Genomic DNA, 18,425 nt, shown 5'->3' with positions numbered 1-18,425 from the left:
CTTACACTCCATCTAGCTACGCCACCCCACTTCTTGAATACTTGGCCTGGTTCTAGTCTCACCTTCAAGGTCCTGCATAACTCTGCCTCTGCTTACATCTCCTCTCTAGCTGCCCACATTTTATCCCAGGTGTCCTATCCTTTAGAAACACATCTTCATGTTCTGTTTGTCTTGTCTTCTCACAAGCCATTCTAGGACTTGCCCTTTTGTGCCAGTAAAGAGCCAAGAACATTATAATGCTGTAGAAATAACAACTAAGTTCTCTGCTTGTTTTCTCCATGTACCTCCACGATTGCATAGTCTCAACTTTGGAATTGCATAGTGAAATAGCAGCAGAAGACCACACCTACATAACTAATATCTCTTCTCTCCTTCTTTGAGATCTATCTCTAATTCCAGCGTGCCCGTCACAATTGTGTCAATACACCATCTATAGAATGAAGAGCAACAGTCCTTTGTCTTTTGGTGAAACCTACTATACTCTTTGTTCTACACTGCTTTCTCAAATGAGATTCATCTCCATGCTTGATACATTATGCTACAACCCAGAAAATGGCGTCACACAACCCTAAAAGGAGTGGGAACTTAGTTCTATGCATGGGTAACATAGATTTTTCTGTTACTTCTATTGTCTTGCTACTTTTTTAACATTTCAAATCAGACTGAAGACTAGCACTTGTAAAGTTCAAACATTTTTTGAGTTAAATGATTTTTACAGTTAAAACCTCAAAAACAGGTATACAAATTTTACTCAACTTTTCCAGACAAATTCATCTGTTGGCTGAGACAAATTATGAGATATTCAAGCAAAGATGTTTTTGTTTTAGAAAGTTATGATCCTCTGAAAGAGGGTGCTTTATACGAAAACTGCCATTTATATGTTATGCTATACTTGTCCATACAGGATTAACGGTAGCCAATTCTGAGGTAGAATGCATCTCCCATTAGCAACTCCCAGAAACATTGCTCTGCAGTTTGGGGTAAAAAGTAAAGAAGAATATCATTTCCAATGAATGAATGAATGAATTTTAGGCTGGCAGAATGTTATTAGTCCAGCTGTAATGTGGCAAAGAGAATCAGGCTAACGGTCCTACTAGTGGGGGAACATTTAATAATCACAAATTCTATTTCTATTCCATATAGGTTTTTATACCGCCCTCACCACTGTAGTATCTGAGCCTCTTCCAATAGGGCCTTTAGCGATATGACTAACATCTGTCATGTTGGGTTCATTCATTTTTTCGTCCTATCCCTGGAAAGAGAATTATGTGTGCTGTGTATTGCCTGGTTTGGTAGGATTTGGTTTTGTTTTTAATGTAAACACCGCTGTGTGTTTATATTAGAGAAAGCAAGGTTGAAGAAGTGCACCTTGCACGTGAAGTGGAAGGCGGGGAGATTTGTGGAAGGCTTTGGTTCCTGTCAGAGCCTGTTTCTCAGTCTTGGATCAGACCCACAAAAATGCTCTGTGTTCTATCAAGATGAGCCTTATGATAGAAAGTTCCATTGTGCCCGAGGAGCAGAGTTGTGGAGTACATGGGCAGCACCTCACCTACCATTTCCCTAGAAGGTGGTACCTCCACTAGCACAGCATCCCTTTACACGGTGCTGGGGCATTGGTTCTCATTCATGTTCCAGCAGTATCTGCTGAATCCACAACACTCCTTCTTGCAGCACAGCCCCCTCTAGCACTATGGCCAAGACCTTCAAAAATAGGAGCCTAAAGTTAGGCTTTTAAAGCCATATAGAAACATCTACATAAGTGGCCTGATTTTCAAAAGTGCAGAGCACCCAACAGCTCCCTTAGAGGTCCATGAGAGGTGAGCTAATGGACAATCGGCACTTGAAAATCTAGCCACTCATTCAGGTGACTAAATATTAATTTTGGAACTGAAGCCAAGATTTTCAAAAATGGCTAGTGGCTTTGGGCTCATTCTTGGCTGCTCAGTCTGATAATCCTTAAAGGGGCCTGGTTTTCAGAAAGCAAGGTGCTCAGCACTTCTGGCCCTCAGGGGTCTCGAGCTGGGCAGTCTAAAAGGAGACACCCAAACTTACTAGTGGCAGTGATGGCTAACGGAAGTCTCTGGTTTTTGAAGGTCTCTACCGATATGTATAAATGTGAAATCCAAACGTAGTTTCCCATGGTGCTGTCTGTTATTTTTGATCTGTGCACAGACTTTGGCTCTGAGCCTCACTTTGCCAGCTGGTACCAAACAGACTCAGCTCTGAGATGGGGACTTGGAACAGACAGAAATGTGTACGTCTCTCTCTCTTTCACAACATGATTTACCTCCCCCTTTCACACTTTGTTTCTGGCAGCTTTCTCATGGGTAAATATTAAATACCAGTTACATCAGAGATCAGGATTACTAATAAAACAGGAAGTCTATACCTGGTTGGTTTTACTTATTTTGCTTCTATGTCCTCTGCTACCATAGTATCTGAGCATCTCACAATCCATAGTGTATTTATCCTCACAACACCCCTGTGAGGTAGGGCACTGCTATTATCCCCATTTTACAGATGAGGAACTGAGGCATAGAGAGTACATGACTTGCCCAACATCACACAGAGTCTGTTGCAGAGCAGGGAATTGAATTATGGTCTTCCCTGTCCCAGGCTGGCACCCTAACCACTGGATCATCCTTCCTTGCCACTGAAGAGAGCAGTCTTATCCAGTTGGCTTTGTACATCTCCCCAGAAGCCCTCTTTCCCAAAACTTCTGCTAAAGTAGAAAGTGAGACTAAAGGAGAGCTCTCAATGTACAAGCCTCTTCCTGAAAAGGAAATATCAAAAAGCATTCTGAGAAAGGAGGCTTTTTTGTCCCTGACTCCACCTCTGTCTGCTTGTTGCTCTCAGATGTCTTTCCCTCTACCTCAGACTCTCTGTCTCCAGAGGTACCGTCCTGGCCACTCAAAATTCCTCCTCCTCTGCAGGAAGGGGGTGTCTTTGGTAGAGAAACTCACTGCTAGTCAATGGATTTCACCCTGCAGACACAGGACTTTTAAAGAGACATGGTCATACAAAGTGGTTCAGAAGTAAACTGTATTACTAACAACGTAGGGCCAGCTTCTCAGTTGTTTAAACCAGTGTAGCTCCATTGAGTTCAATGGCACTATACTGATTTACACCAGCTGAGCCCTATATGCATCCAAACGATATGCTAACCACATAGTGAGGGTGGGATATTTAAAACCACCTGGGGGTGGGGGTGTTGGCTACCCAGTTCCCATTAATTTTGATGTCACTGGACATCCAAAATCTTTAGGCCACATTGACAATTTCAGCCTAATGTGCTATTTCCACCCTTCCTGCCCCAACCAGAAAATACTATCCCTTTGGTCTATGCATTTTAAGGGTGCCCTGTGGTGCTAGTCTTAGTTATTCAGATCAACATTTTTAAAAGATTGAGCAGGTGCCAAGTAGCCATTTGTGCTGCTGTGGGAACCCAAGGTGTTTGGTTGTGCCCAAGTGGTCTGAGAGCCCAGTCTCTTGAACCCTCTAATGGGGCAGAGAGGGGACAGGGACGGGGGCATGGTCTGGGCCTAGTAGCATTTCCAGAAGGGCCCAGGAGCAACCGAGGCCTGCTGCAGGGGCTCCGGAGTAAGTCAAGTCAGAAGCATGACAACTCCAGGCCGGGCAGGTTTAGGTGCTGAAGCAGCCCCTTACTGGCTGTGCTCTCACCTGTGCACCTGAAGGCAGACGGGGCAGAGTAAAGATCCCCACACTTACATCTCAGAGACAAGGCTGTGGCTGGAAGAAGAGAGACAGACAGCACATATTACAAGATTCGCATTAGAAAGGAAAGGGAGAGGCAGGTTTGGGACAGGGCCGATAGGAGTGGTGTGAGGGAGGCACGGAAAGTGTCGGGGCTCATACAGTCAGATTTCAAAAGCGGCAGGTCACTGGGGTGTTGAGGAATGGAGACAGCAGAGTGGAGAGGAGGCAGTACAGAACCTGCCCACGTTAGGGTTGCTTCTCGTGAAACCACTCAGGGAAAGGAGATGGCAGGCAAGACTCAGAGGAGAAGCTGCCCTTGACCTTCCAATGGGGACTTGGGCCCCTAGATGGGCACCCAAATGACTGTTTGCACCTGCTCAAGCTTCTGACAGTGTTGGCCACAATGTGTAGAAATGGCCCCTTCACTGCTTTGCATTCTGCTCCTGCAGTGTCTGAGTGCAGGTTGGGAAAGGCTCTTTTAACAGCACTTGGGAAGCCTGGTAAGCAATTCCCTCCCCCACCCCACGTGTACTGGAGGCTTTGCTATCAATGCAGGTGCAGGGGAGATCATTCTCCTGTCTCAGCAGGCCACAGGTGCCCCATTAGAGAATTGCTGCGTGACCTTGGAGCAATGGAGGTGACAGATAGGCCTTCTCAACACCAGGCTTTTTTCTGAAAGATTTCCCACCATTGCCAATCCATCCAAGGTACATATCTGGTTCCCATTCCGACAGCCCTGAGCACCTCACAGTCTGTAATGTACTGATCCTTACAATACCCTTGTGAGATATTATCCCCATTTTACTGATGGGAACTGAGGCACAGAGGAGCGAAGCGTGGGATTCACACAGATATTTCAGCACCTCATGCCTATTGAAACTAATGGGAGTTAGGCCCTTAGGTATCTTTGGAAATCCCACCCTTAGGGTATCTGTACATTTGTGTGTAAACCCGGGTCTGCGGGACACAGGCTTGTGGACTGTGTGTTTCCAAGCCCACGCTTGAGCATCCAAACTGTGTTGTAAACCTGAGCTTAGAATTGCTGGACCCAGGTCTCACAGCCATGCTAAAACGCCCATGCTGCACCACACAGATCTTCTGATTCAGGTCTGTGGCTTGAGCTGTGTGTGTCCACGCTGCAAAATGACAGGGCTGGGACCTGAGTCACAGCAGGACTGGGCTCCGATCAATCCCCTAGCAGGGGCCCAGATTTCCTAGCACCTTCCCAATATATGGCTGCTTTAGTTCTTTGTTTGTGGTGCATTGTGGAAAAGCCTGACTGCCCAGAGAACAAAGAAAGCTGGGTCATGGGATTGTTGGGATACTTTCGGTGGACTCCTGGAGCATGAGTCCAGTGGGACTCATCTACACTGCAAAGCAATAGGGCTTGAACCCTGGATTCCAACTTGACTCAGGTTTGAACCCTCCACCCCTATGGAGTCTTGAGACCCTGGGTTCAAGCTCTGGGTTAGCACAGTTTGTGTGTAGATGGAAGTGGGGTTAGGCTGGAGCCTGAGTTCGAACCCTGGATTTACACTGTATTGTAGACATACCCTAGGGGTATGTCCCCTCTGTAAGGGTGGGGATATTAGAGCCCAGGCTTCAGCCCAAGCCCGAATATATATAGCCCCGTAGCCTGAGCCAGCTGGCACGAGCCAGCCATAGGTGTTTTATTGCAGTGGAGGCAAATCCTAAGTGACCTGTCCACACAGGAAGTCTGTAGCAGAACAGGAAATTGAAGCTGGGTCTTCTGAGTCTCATGTTTGTGCCCCAACAATTGCAACATCCTTCCTCTCTTCTAGCTGGGCTCCAGATGTGTTAGCAGCTGGGGTGCTAGCAGAGACAAAGCTGTGGTGGCCGGCAGTGTTCTTACCATGGTGGAATGTAGATCTGCTCTGAGCAGGGTCAGACAACACGGTGGTTAAACGGACAGCAGACAGCTGGAGCTCTGCCTGCACTAGGACTCCCAGCTTTGCTGCCACTGGTGGAGCTAGACCTATGGTAGCAGACAGAGGCCTTTTTCACACTAAAGCTTGGCCTAGACCAGAGTGAACAGCAGTGCCTGGAGGAAGCATAGTGTCATCCAGCCGTGAGGGTTTGAAAATTCCAGGATTTGAGCACCTGCTCACCCTGAGCACCCAGACACCTTGGGCACCCATTACTGGAAGTGGATTTGCAAAGAATAAGCACTGCCCCTGCCCTTGCCCCATGCTGTGCACTGAAGTTTCCCCTTGTTGTCGGAGGGTCTGTCTACACTGCAATTAAAAACCCGTGGCGGGCCCATGCCAACTGACTCTGGCTCGTAGGACTCGGGCTAAGGGGCTGTTTAATTGTGGAGGAGACGTGTGGGCTCGGGCTGGAGCCCGCGATCTAGGACCCTGCAAGGTGAGGCAGGCCAAACCTGAACGTCTACACCACATTTGAACAGCCCCTTAGCCTGAGCCATGCGAGCAAGAGTCAGCTAGCACAGGCCAGCCACAGGTGTCTAATTATAGTGTAGCCATACCCTGAGTGCCCAGAGCCCTTGTAGAGTACCCAAAGGAGGCTCTGTGAAAACTATCATGCACAAGATGCAGCATCATTTTAGCAGCCTGATTTTCACACAAGGGTTAACCAAGCTAAAATACAGGCAGGAGTTACAGGGTGGGGAGGAGGGGCAGGGAATCCTAATTGCCCTTCCCACACACACACATACATACAGAGTGTCTCAGGATCATTCCTGGTCATTACCAAAAAGCTCTGTTTGTCTCTTATTCCATATTTGCTAGGGTGTTGACTCTCTGCTTTCCCCACAGCGTGTGTTGGAAGGGGCCATTCCGTGTCGAGTGGGGTGGTTAGTATATGCTGATCGGAAAAGTGAATCTACGGCTGGGGGCTTTTCTGATGCCACAAAGTGAAAGGGGACTGCAAGCTGAGATGCCACTGAGCATGGCAGCATTAAAAGGTTTAGAGCGGCAAGCTAACGAGAGGTGGAAAGTGGGCAGTTTGAGACCAAGGGAAAGGTAAGGAGGTAGGGATATAACTAGAGTGGGGGCAACATAGTTTCTTTGTCCCCTGCAACTCTGTGAGCAAAATTATCTCACTTGTGATGGATGAGAGTTGCTTTTCTAGAGTTTGGAAAAACAAGGGAGATTGGGACTGTAGAGTAGTCAGTCCTCGCCAGCCTAGCCATCACAAGCAGTCAGGAGCAAGGAGAGGAGAGGACACCCCTCCCATGGCAAATGGGAGCACATCACCCAGTGAGATGTACAGGGTGAGTCATCAGAGCCTGGCCATTCACGGACTGTGTCCAGGCATCCATAAAAGTAAGCGGAAAGGGTTTGTGCCACACACCTGATCAAAGGCATCTCAAATGCCTCATGCTTTCCCTGCCTCCCACAGAGGTGATGTGTGTGCAGGTAGTGGCGTGGGAGGGAGGTCCAGCAGATTTCCTTGGCTGTGAAGCGTTCTTTCTAGGAGAACCATGGCGGCAGAGCAGGTACTTCCTGAACGAGGGGCTCGGTGTGGTGAGAAGGGCTTAGCGACTCGCTCCTGCATCCCACAGGAAGAGGTGGGGCAGAAGGGAATCAGCTGCTTTGAATATGGATTAGAGAAAATCGAAAACTTCAGAGGCACACAAAGACATTTTGTTCCTACTATCTAATATACTCTGATCTTAGACTCACCTCGGCTGTGTCCCCCTCCCCCCAGCTCCTGGATGGGAGCTCCCTGAATTGGTTGTTTAATACCATGGTGCCTTAAAAACACCAAGGATAAAAAGACCAGACAGCTAGGGTCAAAGCATGGAGAGCTGGTACTGAGGAGCATAACTATCCGTACTGCGTGGACAGCGACTCAGTAATTACCTGCATTGAACTCCCAAAGTCCTGCTCCTGCAGAGTCTGGGCTCAGAGTAAAAACTGGGGTGGATTATTTGTGCCTGGTCTCTTCTTCAAATGTCCCAAAGTCCTGTCCAGGAATGTGGAGAGAATCTTCCCAGGCCATTCCTCTAACTAGGACACTTGCATTGTCCTTTGCATGGCCTCCTGCTGGGAAAGGCGAGCTCCTCCCAACCGACACCCTCCCTCTGTGCAACAGCTGGGACTGCGGTGGCTGTAGGGACCCCACACCCTCCATCCCTGACTCTTCCAGTTCGGATTGTGCCTTGTAAGGCAGTGTGGTTCCCTCACTTCTCCCAGGATTCCTCACTCTCTGCAATCAGTGTGAAAGCGCCTCCCTTCATCCCAGCCCGGTTTTGAGGGGGCAGGGGAGGGGCAATGTCAGACATGTAACCCCAAGTGCATCTACTCCATAAAGTCAAAGCATCTGGGCCCAGGCCTCCTACACTAATACCTCTGCACTGGTTTAACTCCTGCTCTGGAGCCAAAGGACAAGTGTCCTCGAGCCCAACATCTCAGGCAAACACAGCAACTTCCCCTTCTTGGCTAGTCAAGGGCAGTTAGTTTTATATGAATGATACCATTATAAGGGCCCAGAGAGAAATCCCGGGAAAAGAGAGGGACACTGTGTGGGGGGAGCCCCTGGAGACTAACGAGATTGTCTTAGGGCAGGGGAATGTCCTGATACCACGAGGTTGGGGCTGAGTGATCACTGTGCTGTGTAACCCAGTTCTGCTAGCCTGTCCCCGCTTTCACTCAGTTCCAATGTGTCAGCAGGGGTCTGAGAGCTGTACTGCCATGCCACGCCCCCCAACATCTACAGTGTGGGATTGGAAGTATGAGGACATGTTGATAGCTGCATGAGCATGTGCATGTTGTAATGTATTGGCTAGTGCTTACTTGTACTGCTGCTGCTTCGTGGCTGACCTAGTGAGGATAAGAGCCCTACTATTACTAACAGTTAGCTGTCTCCTTTAGTTCAAGTGCTAAAACCCTGAGGTTTCTGAAGCTGAAGGTCACATGTACACTCCAAAGCTGCATTTGTGCAGTTTAACCAATGCCCGTGAGATCTGGATTTCTTACCATTTATGTGTAATTGGGGTGTGACTGAAGAAATGGAGGGGCTTCAGAGAAGATTGACAAGGATGATTAAAGGCCTGGAAAAACTCTCCTCTGGAGAGAGATTGAAAAGACTGGGATTGTTCCGCTTAAAAAGGGGACAAATGAAAGCGGACATGATAGAAATACATAAAATAATGTATGACCTAGGGAAGGTGGATCAGGAGCGTCTCTCATGTCTCATAACACACGAATAAGGGGACATGAAATGAAATTTTAAAATGGCAAACTCAAAAACCGATAACAGGAAATACTTTTTCACATAATGTGTAAATAGACTGTGGGTCTCACTGTCACGGGAAGTCATTGAGGCAAAAAACGTAGCAAGATTAAAAAAGGGAGTGGACATTTATAGGGTCCCAAGAATATCCAGAGTTATCATAGTTAATACTAATACAATTTTTTGAAGGGATCTAAAACAATCATGCTTCAAAGTTTCAGTCAGTCTCTGTAAGGGACCAGGATGAGACCTAATGTGGGGGTTTAATGACAGATCCCACACCTGCCCACTTCAGAGTTCTGACCCTCTGAAGCATCTGGTGCTGGCCACTGCCTGAGACAGGATCTTGGGTCTGATTTAGCACGGCAATTCCTACGTTCCCATGTGCATACAGGGATGTGAAGGGGGGGGTGTGTATTGGAGAGAATGCCCAAGAGCTGAATGTGTGTGGGGGCGGGGGATGAGTGTGTGTCACCCGGGAAGGAGGCAGAGAGGGCATAAACAATGACCCAGAGAGGAGTTGTTTACCGCGTCTGGTTTCTGATGGTCTCATTTTTTTCTTTCTTCTCTTGTTTTGCAGGGAATTTTAAAGGTCTGTGTAAGCAAATCGATCACTTCCCTGAGGATACAGATTATGAAGCCGACACAGCAGAATATTTCCTCCGTAAGTCTGCAGGCTCTTTTCCTTGGAACTGATTGTGGGTACTAGTGCTGGGTGCCCTTTGCTTCCTGTAGATGACACTGTTCAAAGCCTGGTTCCCTTGAGGATTAACATGCCAGATGAGGCAAAATCTGGAAGAATAGACCGGGGGCATCCCTAAGACCTTCTGACTATCTGTCTCAGAGGGTTCCCTGCCTCCCACTAACGAACCCACTCCCACCTCCACAAGACCAAATCTACCGGATGGTGCTAGATTCAAACTTGCACCGGCAATTAAAGGGTTTTTTAATTAAAGGTATTGAATTATGATAAAACTCTGTAGCCCCTCAACCTCACTCAAACTCTAAATACATGGGGAAAATATTGACACTGAGAAGGAAGCATCTCCAAGATCCAAAGAGAGTATCCCATTAGCTTGGAAAAGCAAAACAGATAATGGGCTTCCAGTGAAAATGACTCTGAGGAGAAGGGGAAACGACAGAAACACTGACTGTGTCACCAGTTGCAATCCTCTCTCTAGGTGGGAAGGACTGAATACCCCAGGAGATTAAGGATAGGTTACAAAGACTTGCACATAAACTGTAGGTCACTTGTTCTGTCTGGGTCCCAAGCAAGGAGATTAGAGGGTGTGGGCATGGGGCCCAAGCCTTTCACTTCTGAGTCACTGCATCTAATGCATGCCAGGGTCATTTGTGACCAGGAGTCACTGTCCTCTGATAATTGTTGATCCACATAAAATGAGCCAGCGGACTTAGTTTATTTCTGGAGCCAGGTAGTCAGCTCACAGAAGCCATCACCACAAATAACACTAAATAGCATCCTTGTTAGCAGTCTCAGCAGAGCAACCAAGGATTGAATGGGCCATAAAGACTGAACTCCCTTAGATGTAGTAGCCTCTCCATGAGGTGAGGCAGGCACTCTAGTAGGGAGGCTGGGACAGTGCGTGTGTGAGTGTGACAGAGCATGTGTACTCTGGGGAGAGGCAAAAATTTACACCGCTGCTGCTTATGCTAGCCCTGTTGGTAGAGATTCATATGCTGAATTCTTATACTGTGATCATATCAGATTTGAAAAAGGAAGTAGGCTTGTGCTGGTCAGTACTTAGATGGGAAAGCTCTGAGGAGCACCAGCTTCTGTCAGCAGAGCTGTCGATCCGTCAGTCACCTTTCCCTGACAGAACATCCACTTAAGTGGGCTGTGGATAAGAGCCACAGAGCAGGTGGGTCAGGGAACAGCAGAGTGAGAACAGAGACTGTTTGAGCTAACGCTTCTCTCTGGAGCACAGAAGAGACTGAAGAGCGAGCGTGTACCAGGGCCACTGAGAGAAATGCTGCACTTAGAGCTTGGTGTATCTCTGGAAGGTCGCACAGGAGGAAAGCAGAGACAGCCGAGATCAGAGGTCAACCTGGGCAGAGCTCATACCTCTCATGTACAGGTAGATGGAGCCAGCCTGGAAAGCTGTGCAGTTCTGTATGGGCTGTAAAACCTTCACTGATGAAAAGAGATCGCTCTTCTTCAGTGCAAAAGCCGAGACTCAGTCTTCCCTTACAACCGATACACAGGATCATCTTCTCTCTGGCCCCCACAGCTAATCTCAACCTCTATGTCCCGCTGTCCTTCCGTGAGCACAATTCCTGTTGACATCAAGATCTTTGCCCTAAAGGAGTCCAAAAGAAGTGGCTTTTAATTGTGTGGGCTACGCATCAGGGACCTGCTAGGGCTGGGATCTCTAGGAGTGGCCATCTCTAGGAGTGGCCATCTGTGTCTGGAGCATGCTGGGGGCCCAGCAGCACCATGGCGTTAGAAAGACTTGGGATTCTTTAAAGATCATGTATATGGACGAAACAGGGAGACGATGCCCAGATTTTCTCATCAGTTCTAAAATATTTGCCCACCCACCGTTGTTCTAAATAACCCCATGGAGAATGTCTCCTTAAAGTGTATTCCTCTTGCATTGCTTACCAGACTGCTTGAGTGCCAGCACTGCACACGCGGGTGACACTCATCAGCAGAGGGTGGGCACACTGGTTTACTGCTGTAGGGTTGCCCCTGAGCACAGCTTTGCTATTGAAGAATCGCTTATGAGCATGGGGGCGGCTGGCATTGATCACGTTTTAGTGAATGGAGCCTTGGAGCATTTGTTTGGGGAGAAGAGCGCCCAGAGAACCACAGATCTCTGTCTCCGCAAAGAAAAGACAAGTGTAGGTCAAATGGTAGTAGGCCTGTTAACTGGACGATGTCCCCTTTAAAGCAAAGCCCCAAGGTAGAATCCTTTGGGAAGAGCAGCATTCCATGAAGCGGGACACTGCAGTTTGGCCAGACTTCTTGAGGTATTTGGTGGATCGTGTCTGGTAGAAAGGGCCTCAAACTGAGCTAGGTCTGACTCGAGATGGCCTGACTCGAACAAAGGTTCTTCCCAGGACTTCTGTCAAATTGGAGGTGGTTGAGGCTTCACCTGGGCTGTGCTTGGTAGTGCTGGCAGAACTGTCTAGTCGGCTGCTTCTGATCTTTAGATTAGCTCGTGGCCTGGGTCAATGTGGCCAGGAGATTGGGACGGCAGGGGGCCTGATAAGGACTCGGTTTGTTTTTGCTGACCATTCAGATAAGATGGCTCGGGTTCCTTGCAATCGAATGACCTGTGTCAGGAGGAAGGGGGAGAGTGTCAGTGTGTTTCTTTGCCAGAAGACTCTGAGGCTGGGTAGAAGCCATACTGACACAGACCCTCTGAACACATTAACGTCTGCATTGGACTCCGGAAAGGTACATTGGTTCAGTGACAACCCCTCTCTTCCATGGCAATTTGACTCTGTGGAGCTTCTGGAATGAATAAGGCAATAGAGCTGAGAATAAGGGCAGAGAATCCTGCTTTCACCTCTTGCACAGTGTCCTCTGCTTCCAATTTCACACCGGGACCTTGTGTTCTCCCCAGCACGTGATGCTAAGAATCTCCACAAGGCCCCTCCAAAGAGAGGGCAGCCACTTGGCGTTTGCTTACTGTCACGTGGCTCCCCACTGTTAAATCTTCCCCTGCTTTCCAAAAGTTATTAGCACTGTTATTCCCATCCCATTTCCTGAAATTGCGCCAGGTAGTACTGGAGAACAAGCAAGAGGTTCCTCATAGCCCTTTGTGTTTATAGGATGCAGGGATTGTGCGACAGTCAGCACCAGCGAGGATTCAATGCCTGTGCTTGTTAGGATGGATAGATTCTCCAGCAGGGCTTTTGAACAAAATGCCCCTGCAGTCTAGGGAAACCCCCTTTGTTTGGTTTATTCAGGTTGGTTCTCCTGAAAGAAGATTTGCATTGGGCTGTCGGATTCATGTTCTTTCACAGTCCTATGTTTATTTCACCCTGTAACGTTGTTGTTGTCTTTCTGCTGGGAAGAGAGGAGAGGCCTCTCTCATAAAAATGCTGACTGTACCTGCTGTGATGTACTGTGCAGCATGTGCCAGCCCACACCACTGCTCTTGGCTGGACAGAATATTTGGGGGGGGGAGATGTGGAAGGACGCACGTGTGCACACCACCACCCTCTGCTAGCTGAAATAAGTGAGACCTACTCCAGGAGTGTGTGTGTGTGTGTGTGTGTTTGCACATGCGTGCGCACTGCTGTCCTCTGCTGGATGGAATATGCATGAGGTTGTGGAGCTGCTCTTTTAGCTCACCATTGGGAGTCCTGTGCTTCTGGAGGATTAGGTTGTGAGTTTTATTTCCCAGTGCCAGTGATGGCTGCAGCTTCTGCCTATAGCCACAGGTTGTCACACTGCAGTGGTAGTGGCTTTCCAACTCTCTCCCAATCTCTCCTTAGGGGGCTAGTTCACTTTCCAAATGATGTGCAATTGACTGAGTCTTTGGGTAAAGCGTTTGTGACCCTGGCACTGCTCTTTAAAAACCAAACTGCATTTCACTATAGGGGGAAAAATAGATGAAGGGCCCTCCTGGTGTGAACAAAAGCAGGAGTGAGAGGCCTGTGGGGGGTTCAGGTTATGAAAGAGTCCCCTGTAAACTTCTGCCACCAGGCCCCCTGACTATGCCACTGGCTTCTGATAGTCTCAGTGACAATCCAACAAATGAGCGATCCATTTGTGATCACTCTCTCCTTCTGCTGACACTCTTTGTTTCTCTCTCTCTCCATCCCCTTCTGTCTCTTTATACCTCCCTGAATCACTCTGCCTTCTCTATGTTTCTCTTCCTTCTCTGTTTCCTCTCCTTCTCCCTCGCGCAATACATGCTATTGTTTTCCCTCTGTATCTGTTCCCTCCTCTCCCCATCTCTTTGTCTCCTGTATTGTTTTTTCTTCCCCCCTTCCTCTATCTCCTACCTGTGCTGTTATTTCTCCCCCTCTCCCTCTCTTTTTCACAGGGGCTGTAAGGGCCTCTAGTATTTTCCCGATCCTGAGTGTGATTCTGCTTTTCATGGGTGGACTCTGCATTGCAGCCAGCGAGTTCTACAAAACCCGACACAACATCATCCTTAGTGCTGGCATCTTCTTCGTGTCTGCAGGTAAAGGGATGAGGGACAAAGGGGCTGGGGGGATGGAAGACTAAGAGCAATAGCGAGGAAGATGCCATCAGGGAAAGAGAGTGACAGGCTGTCCACATGATGGAACAGCAAGAGCAGAAGGGAAAGGAAGTGGTATATTTGCACAGGCAAAAATGGGCAACACGTATTTTTTAGACTAGATGAGCTTTACTTCAGATGAAAGAAAACATTCAACAAGAAAGAATAAATGTAAAGTCCCATGAGAGAGAGAGAGAGAGAGAACGCACAGTGATTCACTCTGACATTCTGCATCTGAACTGAAACACAAAATGGCAGCTGCTCCCTGCAGCGAGAGTCCTCTACATGTACAAATGCAGCACGCAGAAAACAGAATGGCCCCATCTCCTTTCAGCTACATGGCTACCTCCACCACTGGACAGACTCTGACATCAGGCAGATGGAGCCCTGAAGCCCCTGACCACTTGTCAACAGGGTGCAACCACCCTGGGTGGAAGAAATATGAGAAATCAATTTCTCCAGAGCAAGGTGTTGGGGTGCAGTGCTGGGAAGGCAGGATCTCAGAAGTGGATGTATCTGGAGACTGAGCTCCTCTCTACATCTGCTGGTGGAGAGGGTCTCACTGAGACAGCCAGGACTGGGGTACCAGTAGCAGGGTGAAGTTTAGGGTTCCGCGAACATGTGGAATGAATTGCTCTCTCACTTGGGAATCCCTAGAGAGGACTCCAAGTAGGGCAGGGCTGGAGACCCATTTGGGGAGCCGTGAGTAGACAGACAGCCTGGCACTCACCAGCACTGGACCACTCTTGGGAAGACCGATGGGATCCTAGGCTTTAACTCTGCACCTGCTGCTGTCCTTTCCCTCTAGGATAGTCTAATGTTTTCCTCTCTCTCTTACGCTTGCCCGCAGGTCTGAGTAATATAATTGGCATCATTGTGTACATATCAGCCAACGCTGGGGACCCCTCAAAGAGTGACTCCAAGAAGAACAGTTATTCCTATGGTTGGTCCTTCTACTTTGGGGCCCTGTCCTTCATTATAGCTGAGATGGTGGGAGTTCTGGCCGTTCACATGTTTATTGACCGGCACAAACAGCTGCGTGCCAACGCCCGTGCCACGGACTACCTCCAGTCCTCCGCCATCACCCGTATCCCCAGCTACCGCTACCGCTATCAGAGACGCAGTCGCTCCAGCTCCCGTTCCACTGAGCCTTCACACTCCAGGGATGCCTCGCCCGTCGGGATCAAAGGGTTCAATACCCTCCCATCGACGGAGATCTCGATGTACACCCTGACCAGGGACCCCCTGAAGGCTGCCACCACCCCCACCGCCACCTACAATTCCGACAGGGATAACAGTTTCCTCCAGGTTCACAACTGTATCCAGAAAGAGAACAAGGACTCTATCCACACTAACACAGCCAACCGCCGGACCACCCCAGTATGAAGCCGCTGCCAGGAGCTGAAAATGGGGAAGGAACAGGCGGGAGGTGGGGAGGAAACAGAAGAGAAGGAGCTGGGTGGGGGGGCAACAGGGAGGGCAGGGGAGGGAGAAGAGAAAGCAACCATGGGGGAAACCTTCCAAAAGCAAAAAGCAAAAAAAACAAAAACAAAAAAACAAAACAAAAAAAAAAACCAACAACAAGAAAAGAAACAAAAGAAAAGAAATGACACTGACAAAAAAGTATAAAAAAAAAGAAAAAGGAAAAAAAAAAAGAAAAAACTTTAAAAACCGAGAGAGATTTAAAAAAATAGAAAATAAATTTAAAAGAAAATGCATGATTTCCCATGTACCATTATTTTAACATTTAATAAAAACAAATTTAAAAAAGGGTACCAAGAAATAACAAACAAACAAAAAAACCCAACAAAAATTAAGTGGGAGGAGGAGGAAGCAGCTCTTTGGATTTTTTCAGGTTTTATTCTTTAACTTTTTTGTTTGTTTTCTGTTCAGTTTTAACCCGGCATGGACTCACACAGGCTCGGGGGAGGGAGAATCTCCAGGAAGCGTGGGAGGTGAATTAGCAGTGATGTGTGTATCTGTGGGAGTTCTAGGGGTTAATGATGACATAGGGATTTTGGGGTTACTTGTAACCTGCTCAGACTTGTCAAGACCCTGGGATCAAAGGGATTCATGTGTCTATTGTGTGACCTTGAGGGTTAACACTGACTTTTCTTGTTCTTGTGAATCCAGGGATTAATGCTGATTCCCTGGTCCCCAGGGCTCCCAGGGAGTTAATGGTGGCCTACCTGGACTCACTAGTCCCTGGGCACCCTTTGGTTAAAAGCGACACTGCAAAAAAAAAAAAAAAAAAAAGTTTCTAAAAAACAAGTGGCAATTTTTTAATAAAACAAAACCAACTATAAATAAATGTACATACAATAAGTGGATTTACTTGCAAGAAAACCAGATAGTATTTTTCTTTTCGTTTTTGTTTTCTCCAGCTTTAAACTGTGAACACGTGGGAATTGGGGAGGGTGGGGCGGGAGGGAGGAAGGGAGGGAAGCATAAATTAGCAGGAGGTGCTTGTAAAGAGAAAACAGAAATTGAATTCTTCTAACAAAACGAAAATCCCTGAGAAGCCAGAGCTCACCTGGCTGGCAGGAGGGGAGAGGCTCCCCATTGGCCACAGGAGCTTTGTGCTCAACACACATCTCTTCCTAGGGAGAGGAAGATGCTGCTGTTGTGGGGATGGGAGGCAGCATAAAGACTATTTGCTAATAAGGAGACTAGCACTCACACAGTCACTCCCATCATGCATGCTGTGGATGTGCCCCGCGGTAGGCAGATATGGGATGCCTACTGCTGTATATACCTTCAAATGTCCGTTTTGCCTCATCACTTTCAGGTTTTGCCAACCTCCACCAGAGCCAGACACACACCGAGGGCCTGACCCCACCCCCGCTGAAACCAAGGAGCGTCTGTCCATTAACATCAACGGGCATCAGACTGGGCCCCAAGTCTTGAACTGACCTCCTCACATACAAGCCCTGATTCCCCAGTGCCTTGCCCCTGCGGTGTTGTTGACACCCCGCAGGATGGGTGCAAAGTGCTACCAGATCAGAGGGCTCCAGTTGCTTGCCCCAGTGGTAATGCTTTACACTCATTCTGCCCTGGGGCAATGACTAAAAGAGGTGCAAGGCAATGAGGTCCTTGGACTCCTACACACATGCTCTCCTCCTCCAGCTCATACACACACGGGGCCTGATTCTCCTCTATTGCTGGTTTGACCCCAGATAACTCCGCCGATGGCAGAGCAGTTACTCCTGGTTTACCCCAGTGAGCATGAGAGGAGAATCAGGCCTACAGTCTCCCACTCGTTCACACACGTCCCACCACACCATTGCAGACATCTGCCCACCCTTCCCCACTGCCTTTGAGATTGTAAATCCTGCAAACTGCCTCACCCTGCCCGCAGCACCTGTCCCAGGGACTATCACACACGCCGGGGACTTGGCCTGACATTTAGTGACAAGGCTTTGTGCTGAGCAGAATCAATGTGCCAGAGGTCCCAGAAACCACTTGTAATTCAGCTCCCTTTTTAATGCTGCTATCAGGACACAGAGAGGGATGGTGAAGAGAGTGGGCAAGGCATTATCAATATGCCTCTGTGTGTCACTCAGTCAGCTGCAGACCAGCTCAGGGCCTGCACAGAGTGAGAGAATTCTCCATGGACGTCCAGACAACAGAATCCCTTCTGTTGCATACAGGGGCAGCTCCAGGGCTGAGGGCTTATTGAGTGGGTCAGTTGACCCTTTCGGCTGCTCAGACCCCCACCCTTGACTCTGTTCCAATTCCTGCTGTCTCAGCGTTACGAGTCCTTAAGTCCCACAGTTCAGCTCCCACCAGAGCTTAGACACTGTTCCTAAAACAATTCCTGGCCCCAGATATTGCTGCTTTATCCCACTTTCCCTCTCAGCACAGGAAAGTGGGAGTCCATTTCAGGGCCAGGTTGGGGAGCAGCACGTGGGAAATTTAAGTCTATGGTTAAAAGAATTCTCTCTAGGTCTCAAGGGGAAGGTCTGGCACTGATGGAGAAGCATAGAGAAAACTTAGATGAAACTAATCATCTAGGTGGCATGCCTCAGTCTGTATCGGGAGTCTGGGATTCCTCCTGAATTCCAGTCCCCTCCCAGCCTACCATCTCCACCTGGTCTCCAGGCCTTTTAAAATGTAAAAACCGAGACTAAATATAATCCCCCTCCTGCCCCAAGAACTGAGTTAAAATTGGTTTCCCAAACTCTGCCATGGACAGAGTATGATATTTTGGTTTAAATCCAAAGCTGCTTTCGAGAACTTGATGCCCACAGAGTTCTTGAGCATTCGCAGAAT

The 18,425-nt window shown here is 48.3% G+C and overlaps 1 protein-coding gene across 1 annotated transcript in view; it reads left to right on the top strand.

The window, feature by feature from the left end:
- The window catches only part of CACNG2 (calcium voltage-gated channel auxiliary subunit gamma 2), a 51,902-nt gene extending 35,963 nt beyond the window's left edge, over nucleotides 1-15,939 (top strand). Inside the window, exons 2-4 of the mRNA XM_067559002.1 lie at nucleotides 9,515-9,598; nucleotides 13,956-14,096; nucleotides 15,004-15,939. Of these exons, the coding sequence (XP_067415103.1) occupies nucleotides 9,515-9,598; nucleotides 13,956-14,096; nucleotides 15,004-15,539 (761 nt within the window). The 3' untranslated portion in view covers nucleotides 15,540-15,939. The remainder of the gene's footprint in view (nucleotides 1-9,514; nucleotides 9,599-13,955; nucleotides 14,097-15,003) is intronic.
- The last annotated feature ends 2,486 nt before the right edge of the window (nucleotides 15,940-18,425 follow it).

The sequence above is a fragment of the Emydura macquarii genome, unplaced genomic scaffold (assembly GCF_026122565.2).
Source record: "Emydura macquarii macquarii isolate MOO-44397 ecotype Brisbane River unplaced genomic scaffold, CSIRO-AGI_Emac_v2 contig_2205, whole genome shotgun sequence".
In the NCBI taxonomy this organism is placed as follows: domain Eukaryota; kingdom Metazoa; phylum Chordata; order Testudines; family Chelidae; genus Emydura; species Emydura macquarii.
This window is presented reverse-complemented; position numbering and strand designations above follow the sequence as displayed.